The sequence below is a fragment of the Penaeus vannamei genome, chromosome 31, assembly GCF_042767895.1.
Source record: "Penaeus vannamei isolate JL-2024 chromosome 31, ASM4276789v1, whole genome shotgun sequence".
Taxonomy (NCBI): Eukaryota; Metazoa; Arthropoda; class Malacostraca; order Decapoda; family Penaeidae; genus Penaeus; species Penaeus vannamei.
The window spans coordinates 10,619,162-10,629,161 of NC_091579.1; the positions used below are offsets into that span (position 1 = coordinate 10,619,162).

At 34.2% G+C, this 10,000-nt stretch overlaps 1 protein-coding gene across 5 annotated transcripts in view; it reads left to right on the forward strand.

The window, feature by feature from the left end:
• LOC113823599 (phospholipase D1) overlaps positions 1-10,000 on the forward strand; it is a 36,546-nt gene that overhangs the window by 9,718 nt on the left and 16,828 nt on the right. For all 5 annotated transcript variants that reach the window (XM_070143836.1, XM_070143837.1, XM_070143834.1 and 2 more), the window contains exons 2-11: positions 548-716; positions 2,514-2,606; positions 3,000-3,088; positions 4,272-4,392; positions 4,611-4,761; positions 5,031-5,126; positions 5,620-5,757; positions 6,697-6,820; positions 8,150-8,247; positions 9,942-10,000. The exon at positions 9,942-10,000 is cut by the window's right edge and continues 130 nt beyond it. In XM_070143836.1, the coding sequence (XP_069999937.1) occupies positions 575-716; positions 2,514-2,606; positions 3,000-3,088; positions 4,272-4,392; positions 4,611-4,761; positions 5,031-5,126; positions 5,620-5,757; positions 6,697-6,820; positions 8,150-8,247; positions 9,942-10,000 (1,111 nt within the window). In that variant the 5' untranslated portion in view covers positions 548-574. The remainder of the gene's footprint in view (positions 1-547; positions 717-2,513; positions 2,607-2,999; positions 3,089-4,271; positions 4,393-4,610; positions 4,762-5,030; positions 5,127-5,619; positions 5,758-6,696; positions 6,821-8,149; positions 8,248-9,941) is intronic.

Below are 10,000 nucleotides of genomic sequence, written 5' to 3' on the forward strand. Positions count from 1 at the left end.
TTTTTATTATTCATCTTCATCTTTATAAAACTTGTTACTTTATACATTTATTTTCACATTTTATTTATATTATTCATCTTCATCAATATAAAGCTCTGAAAGATAAAGAAATGTTTAGTATTTGTAGCTTTAGCTTTCAATTAGGAATATATGTTGATATTTATACCTCCTTTAGTTTCATTTAAGTGTCTTTACTATAAAGAAGAGTTCCGAAGGTCATACGCTGAGAGAAGTCTATCATATGTTTTTACAAAGGAAAACAGTACCTTACTGGCTGTGACTTCTAGACGTAGTTTCTAGTGCCTGATATTGTATATGTCTTCAGTTTATCTGGTAAAATTTTTGTTAAAAAAAGTCATATGAATTGATATTTGAATAAAAAAGGAAAAGAATAAATGGGCAAGGGGTGATAAGAAGGAATGGAAAATTATTTTTTTATTTGTGTATGTGAGATTCTAGTTGCTTGTTGAAATAAGGAACATTTTAGTATATTTCTGTTTTAGATTGATGGTATATTTTACCTTGTATCTATTTTTTTTATTTCCAGATTAGCAAGAGAAGGCTCAAGAATGAGATGGAACCATTAGCAGCTGAGAATGAAGACACGGCTAGTCAAAAAGGATATGGGGCTTGCAATGATGTCATCAGCCACATGCCGGAAGAACAAGAGGAAGAGGAAAATGAAAGGCCAACCAAGAAGAGTGTCCAGAATACAGGTATGCATAAGGGTTAGTGATATGTGATAAAATGAAATACAGGTATGCATGAGGGTTAGTGAAATGTGATATGATGAAAAGTGGCATTAGTTCCTTGGGCATCTTCGGGATGTGTGTAAAAAAAAAACAAGCAGATTTAATTTGTTTAAAAAATATTAGATAAGATTTGAGAAAGATAAGCAACAAATATCCAGCCGAACATGCTTTGAACCAAGATTACTCTCCCAAGTAGTTAGATCTGTGGACTTTCTTACTATGAGAAACTTTTTTAGAATTGAAAAATCATGGACTGTCTGAATCTCAAAGAAATAGTAAATATAATAAAGTCTAAGATAGTCCTGCATAGCATATTTCTGAAATGTTTATTGTTGAAATGACAATTCTTCTTTGTAGCTTAAAGAGTGCTATATAATGCACCTGATAACATTTTTCTGATCCTGATAGGTCACCTGATTATTCCACTGTAGGAGCCAGAAGTTATGAAAGAATAGGCCAGATACCAGCTTTATTTTCTTCTGTACTTTAGATTGAACAGCTTTGTTTGGGCAGGAATAGGAGGCCAAAGGGCAAAGTGCATATTGTATTGATATCAAATCTTTATCAGGCACTGAACAGCAAAGCGGAAAATATGTTGAGTCAAAGAAGACATGGGTCTCTACACTAGAAAATGTATCTCCCATATCATATCAGTCTGTTAAAAGACAAATGTCAAGATTGGTAGTAAAGGAGTGGCATAATGTGGCAGGGAGTGGGGTAGAAGGGTGAGTTTAGGAAGCCAAGAGGCAAGACAAGAAGCTGCTGAGTAAAACTGGGCTTGCTACATCTTGTACTAAGATTAGGGATGCATTTGGAATGATGGAGCACTAGTAAGTCACTAAAAAGAGGGATGAAATGGTCTCAAGTATGGGATGAGGGAATGAGGATGAGGATTGTGAAGGACAAGTAATCACCTAAAGAAATGGGACACCAAATAGACACAATCTGCCCACCAAAAGTTCACATTAATTTTTTTATGTATTTCCCAGAGCTCTTTTTCTGTCAGTGCCACTCTGCTCATGTTCATTGAGGAGATGCAGCCCTCAAAAGACGACTTTAAGGTCATGTTTACAAGGCAACCAAAAGAGCAGAGAGTATGGTTATGTTTCCCATGCTTTTAATTTTCCCTTAAATGGTTGACTGATGTGTTTATGAGGTAAAGAAATGAGGACTTATTTTTCATGTTATAAATCCAAATTCATCCTGGTGAATGCAAGAGCTGTACAGCTGAAGTAAAACCAATGATATTAAAATGAGTATATAGAATGACAATTTCTAGAACAGCCATTTTTTTCCTTTCCAAAATTCCCAATAAATTGCAGAGAAATTATAATCTTTAGCATGGGAAACTTTCCAAAGTGAAAATTAAAGATGCCAAAATTCTAAATGTATCCTGCATTTAACCACTGCCCTTATCCATATTCTTGGTCATCCCATTAAAGGATAAATATATGCTGTAGGCCAACTGTGGCTTTCCTAAGACAATTCCACCCATCCCTTTCTTCCCAAGACATTCCCACTACACAACCTAGATGTTTGACTACTTCTCTAGTAGCCCATGTTAACTGTATGTGTAGGAAGTGGCCAGGCCAGTCATATGGGGTTAAAGAAGAATTGCATATTTTTTGTAACACAATTGTAAAATATTTTGATTCATTATCTATAAGACATTCAGTGTCTAGCACAATAGCTCATTTTAAAATTTTATGTCAGCATTTTGCAGTTGTTATGTACCTGATGTTAAAATTATCTCTTTTACAGACCTGGATTCCATAGAAGGCATGAAGTCTTCACAAACTACAGTCAATGGGATGAATGGAGAAACACAGAAGCCCAAGCTCTCACGACCAACTGGTATGATATTTGTGTCCTTTCTTTCAACTTGATTAGGTTTCCTTCTCTGATTTGTCCTTTCTTTTAATTTGATTTGATTTCCTTTTCGGTTGTGTTCTTCCTTTTGATTTATTTAGATTTCCTTTTTTTTGATTCAAGGTAAAACTTATAATCACAAGAAGTAAATGATGTGTTAATGCTACAGTTTTATATGTAGACAGAGAAACATTAGATGAGTCATTTTAAGATGAACTGTTTCAGCTTTTTCTTTTCTATTGTCCTGTTAAGCAGCTTGACATATTATGATAAGATTATGAAGGTTCTCTAACTTACTTTGCTGAATATGCTAATCTGTAATTCAGTAGCTCTCCTTCATTCTTGAAAAAATTAAATAGAGCCTTGTATGATTTTCAGAACTGAATGTGTCCAGAGATGATACCGATTATAGTATTAATGCAATTCATCGCCCAAAAACAACATATATCAAAAGAGAAAGGAAACAGGTAAATATAACTTGCTGAAGAAAAGAGTGAGAGTGAGACAGATACTTAAAAGTATGTAACATAGGATTTGTATATAGCTGATGGTAAATAAAGCTGGGGCTCCATTTGCTTTATCTGACTGGGGCCTGACTCAAGACAGAGGTTATTGTAAACATGATTAGTGTGTGGAAGTTCATGTTTCAATAATTTAACAAGTTAAAACCAGTAGTGAAATAAAAAGATACATTGATATGTTTTTAAATGATTATACATATTGAAGTTAACCCAATGTCGATGGAAAAATGGTGCGTTCCCTTTGGCAAGGTTTGGTTAAATGTTTCTACACATAGATGGCTCTGCCAGTGCTTAGCCACAAAGGAGTAAATTAGTAAATCTTGTGACCTTTCTCTTCCTTGAAAAAGCGGGAAAAACGTTTTTTTTAATAATGCTATCAGTATTGACATTGTTATTTTTGTTATAAACATTATAATTACTATGACATTACTAGCAGCAATATTAGATATTAGAAAATATTATCGAAAATCAAGGAAAAGAATAAACAGGTTAGATAGGTAGTTCGCGTAATTGGCTCATCGGTGACAGTACTTATGGAGCCATCTATATGTAAAAACAATTACTAAATTCAACACAGACAATGGTCAATGGCATGTACGTACATGCCACGCCCGGCGGCTTGGGGTTAACTATGACAGCTTTATTTGGAAAAGAAGCATTTGAGCATATGGGTATTTATAGTCATAGGCATGTTTGCAAGTATTTCTCTGTGTATTTGGGGGTTGAATCTGCACATGCATTTATTATGATAATAATAATTATTGTTATTATCATTATCATCATCATCATCATCATCATCATCATTATTATTATTATTATTATTATTATTATTATTATTATTATTATTATTATTATTATTATTATTATTATTATTATTATTATTATTATTATTATTATTATTATTATTATAATAATAATAATAATAATAATAATAATAATAATAATAATAATAATAATAATAATAATAATGATAATAATAATAATGATTATCATTATCATTATTATTATCATTATCATTATTATCATTATCATTATCATTATTATCATTATCATCATTATCATTATTATTATTATTATTATTATTATTATTATTATTATTATTATTAACACATTTCAACATTTTATACAGGTTCCACCCTTAGTGATAACAACTAATTCCCAGAGTCCAGTACTAGGTTCTCCAGATTCTGATGGTGATATTCTGGGCTTCATCGACCATACACCTGATCCTTTTGCAGATTCTACAGACCGTAAGTATACTCACCTGTTTTTTTTTTCTGAAATATAGATTTAACTTCAATATGATGAAATATGGTACTTTTGTTAAATTCATCATATTTGCTATCATGGTCCAGGAGTTCTTAGGGGTTATGTGAATACTACTTGCATAAGTAAATATGTTACCATACTTTTTTTTATATAAAGTTGGATATATAAAAAGGACTTTTTTCTCCCCAAAACCTTCCAGATGCAACAACACACACATACTCAAAAGTCTTCCACATCACAAAATACTCCGAGCTCATGCCTGGGGTCTTCATTCCGGAGCAGCCAGTGCATTTGAACATCAGTAATGTCCAACCCTCACACTCCCATATCAACGTCTTCAATAATCATGTGTAATTATTTTTGTTGTTACCATCTTTTATTTATGTGTTTGTGTGTGTGTGTCTGTCTGAGATCTTATTGAAATGTGATAGTAAAATCATAATATTTTTCCTTTATTTTCAATATATATATATATGTATATTCACACTAGATCATATTAAAGGCAGATAATATTACATAATGTTTTGCATAATTTTTTTTTCGCTCTCTCTCTTTCTTTCTTAATTTCTAGTGTTTGGCATTAATATTATGCCTGTTAATATATATCTTTGTTTTTCAGTTTAGTTATAGAGTTGGAACATGGAGATTTTAAGTGGTCTGTTCAGAGGAAGGTGAAGAATGTCACATCACTCAATAACATGCTCTTCCTTCTAAGGTTTGTACTTGGATTCATGTTTTTCTTTTGCATATTATAACCCTTGTGAGGTGTTGTTTTCAAGCTGTTTTTTTCTGGACTTCTGTGTTATTCTTTTTCATTCTTACTTTTAATTCTTTTTTATGCTAGTTCATCTCTCCATATTTGTATTTAGTACTATTTAGAATCTCCAGATTTCTTTAATAGACAAATACTATATATGTATTTTTAATATGGGGAGAAGGTGTGTCTAAATTTGGCATATTTTTAACATGTGCATTTGCATGTAATTTTCTCATAAATGCAGTGTGAAATATTTACTAAGTAACAGTCATGAGTGTTATTCTTTTGGCTTGATCCTGACACATGTTTATTTTACTTCCATTATCAGATTGGTGGTCCTAATCACATTTTAAATACTGTTGAAAACAAATTATCTGTTCATTTATTTACTCTTCATTGCATACCATTTTTGCCTGTAATTTTACTTATATTACTTTTTGAATCATTACAGAACGAAGCTAAAACTACCAGCTGCAACAAGAGAAGCAAGGCAGCGGAGATTGAGTATGCGAGTACAGATGAAGGAGGCAGATAGAGAGGGTGATGCTGTTGAGAGTGTTGGTACAATCAACAGAAAGAGATTACTCAAGTATGTGCTTTTGGAGTGGTTTGCATTAAGATGATTATTGCTTGATAAGTTTTACTTCTTTATTCTTGCATTGTTTAAGATCATCATTGTAGAACAGTTTCTACAAATTACAGCTCAACCATGGTCTTTTAAACAAAATCAAATTTATAAATGCATGTGATTGCTGAAAGCATGCCTAAGCCCAATGTACACTTCATTTTCTGATTTGCTACACATGTATATACACACACACACACACACACACACACACACACACACACACACACACACACACACACACACACACACACACACACACACACACACACACACACACACACACACACACACACCCACACACACACACACACACACACACACACACACACACACACACACACACACACACACACACACACACACACACACACACACACCTATACCCAATCCCTTGCATATAGTGATGCACCCATAGATATCATAGTAGTAAGCCCAAGTTTTCCTTTGCTTGATACTGTCAGTGCATTAGATGCCACATTTGACCTTGACAACTTCTCACCTTTTGCCAGAGTACTAGCTTGAAGGTGTATGTCAAATGAAGCACAAAACTATTTTATGTAAATAGAGATTTGAATAATAACACTATCTTAGTTCATTGTGAATTCTGTCATCCTTTCTTTGTGTACCTCAAAGTCCAAGGGATAAACCCACAGGTACTGGTAATTTTTCCCACACTAGCAATCAGACTCAATTTCAGGCTTACTTACAGTCTCCATTGTATTTACACATTCACAGTTAAACTTATGAACACTAGAATGCATTTGCACTGAGACATTTATATACACATTTACACTAAGATATGAAGCTACACATTCATGCACCTACATACATACGCTCACACAGACTCTATACTTATCTGTCAGCTGCAGCAAAGCCAACAATAGACTGAGTATGATTCAGGTATCCCCGACGGGCCCTTCAAACCATGGACAGCACTGCGCAGTCAGAGTTGGAAGTGTACCTCAAGAATCTGATGCACCACTCATTGTTCCGCAGCCACCAAGCAGTCCTTGAATTTTTTGAGGTAGTTATGCAAGTCTGTTCAGGGTCGCTCTCTGTTTAATGACACTGGAGCTGCATAGTGAGATGTCAAGTCACTTTTTGGTGTACTATACAAGTTTTATTACTGTAACTATATGCATGGTATAGTTCATGCAACTATTTCAGAAATAGATATAGGTGTAAGGGACTGAGGGTGTATGAGAATTTGAATGATTGCAGCCTTAGTTAAAACTTTCTTAAAGAAATACATGTAATTAGTAAATTCATATTAATTAACAAGAGTTTAAAAGATTAAATATGATATTGATTAAGAAGTATTAAGTGTGACTGGCATACCAAAGAAAACTTGTGAAATGACCAAGTGAGTATGTTGATATTTTATGGAGTATTAATGCATATATAGATAATGCTCATATTCTTGCATGAAGTATCCATCTTTGATAAAAATGAACAAAACATTACTCAAGGAAATGATATGAGAATGTAATTTTTTTTTCTTTCTATTTTGATCATGTAATATATTCCCGTAGCATGCAGAATAGTTGCTAAAAAGATAATTTTTAGCAACTATTATATTGGCTGTACTGAATTGAATATGTTTTGCTTACTGTGTGAACTCCCAAGTTTGCCACTGCCCTCTGTGTTTGCTGTTGTTCTTATGCCTTAATGAACATCTTTTCTGTGCAACCCTTTGGCCTGTTTTTCTCTTAGCTGCATATCGTTTTTTATTTTGAGATATGTAATTGTTTTAACCTGACAATCCTCTTACTTCTCTACCTCCTCTCTCTCTCCCTCTCCATTCTCCTCCTCCTCCTCCTCCTCCTCCTCCTCCTCCTCCTCCTCCTCCTCCTCCTCCTCCTCCTCCTCCTCCTCCTCCTCCTCCTCCTCCTCCTCCCTTTTCTCCTCCTCCTCCTCCTCCTCCCTTTTCTCCTCCTCCTCCTTCTCCTCCATCTGCTCCTCCTCCTCCTCTGTCTCCTCCTCCTCCTCCTCTGTCTCCTCCTCCTCCTCCTCCTCCTCCTCCTCCTCCTCCTCCTCCTCCTCCTCCTCCTCCTCCTCCTCCTCCTCCTCCTCCTCCTCCTCCTTCTCCTCTTCCTCTTCCTTTTCCTCTTCCTCCTCCTCCTCCTCCTCCTCCTCCTCCTCCTCCTCCTCCTCCTCCTCTCTCCCTTCCTCTCTCCCTCCCTCCCTCCCTCCCTCCCTCCCTCCCTCCCTCCCTCCCTCCCTCCCTCACTGTTCAACCTTGATTGCCATCCCTAAACTCCTAGAAAAGGAAATAAAATAAAATTATGCAAATCATTCCTACAAATGTTATATTTGGAGTAGGGTATTAATATGTTTATATTTTCTTACAAAGATATCCCCAGTGTCCTTCATTAGTGAACTTGGCCAGAAGATCAAGGAAGGATATGTTAAGAAGAGAATTGGGGGCTATAATGGAGGATGCTGTAGATGGTAAGTGTCATTTTTGTGTGCATCATGACCATGAGTGCAAGTTCTGTGGCTGGGGAATATCTGTGTTTGTGGATTTGTAAGTGTGATACCAATTTTCTAAAGCATTATTGATAATTAATAGATTTGTATATATTTTATCTGTTTGATTTTAATTCTTAGATTTATAATCTTCACTACATTATACTATATGAATATTTTCTTTACAGAAATAGAAAAATTAGATAGGAATACATTTTCAAGAGCCATTTTAGGTCAGCAAAATAAGAAACTATTTTTTCTCCAAATCCATAATGATTCATGGATATTCATTGTCATATGTTGAGTTGAAAAACCCATTGACATTAATGATATTTTGTATGTACTGTAAGTTTTTCCCTTGTAATGAGACACTCATGTAATCATGAGTGTCTCATATGTACTAAAATAATAGAAGTGTAATTGCTTAGGTTGCATATGTGTTAAACAGGATCTATTGTTGCAAATTATGCTGATGATCTCATATTTCCTTCAACATGAATCTATAATTGTTGGTAGTTGTGGTATCCACCATTGATTTGTGAGTCAGTTTAGAGATAGATAGCTCCTCAAGCATTTGGTCACCAAAATGCCAGTCTTCTGACCTCACGTAATTTCTGTATACCTTGATTTTTAAAATTTTCTTTTTTAATACTTAATATTATTGTTATTATTGTTGGGAACCACTGCTGAGGTTCCAGGTGAGCGTTTAATGGCAATAGCATAGTCTGAAAGAAAGATTGTTTCTGCTCTTACATTTAGTCATTGGTCACAAGTCATGAATACAACAGAATGCACTAGTCAGAGCCACATGACTATGGTATCTCAGCAAATACCTTTTCACATGACCAGTCTGTGTGTCTCCCTCTTAGTTGATCTCTATCCTTTCTCTTATCTCTCTGTTTGAATCAGGGTGTGTTCTTACTTATAAACATCAGTGGGAGCATCACCTATTTGCTACAGTTACCACATATGATTGAAGGGTTTGAACATCAGGACTGACCTGCATTGACCTACTGAGGGGACTTGTCTAAGAGGCCTATCACTAATCCTAAAAGAAAGATCATGCAGTCTTGTGGCCTTCGGTCAGGTTTAAGAGTCTTTACAAGAGATTATTACAATTATTATTATTGTCATTATTATTATTATTGTTATTATTATTATTAATATTATTATTATTATTGTTATTGTTATTATTATTATTATTATTATTATTATTATTATTATTATTATTATTATTATTATTATTATTATTATTATTATTATTGAGATTGCCATCATTACAATGCTATATGTAATACAGATAGAAATTAAAGATTAAAGTTCCTTGAAAATCAAGAAAATGGTTACACAGATGAGATTAGGCAGACTAGTAATTGGAGACTAAAGTCTGTTGAATCCGTCTATGTTTAAACAAAATTGATAAACAAAATTCACAGTGGACACAACATATATGTACATGCTGTCCCAGCATCATTGGGTTTGCACTATTCATGGGTTAAGGGATTAAAAAGAATTGATATTGTTTCAGTACATTATTGCAGTTTTGAATGTAATACATAATCTGTTTCATCACTGATTGTGGTCAAATTATGGTGGTGTTATATTTCATTACTGTTTGAAATGATTAATAAATGTTCAGTTTACAATATTTATTTTCTTACTCTCAATTTGCTCAGGTGCACAAGTCCCTGCACAGGAAAGTACAAGCAACGTTGGCTCATTCTGAAAGAGACCT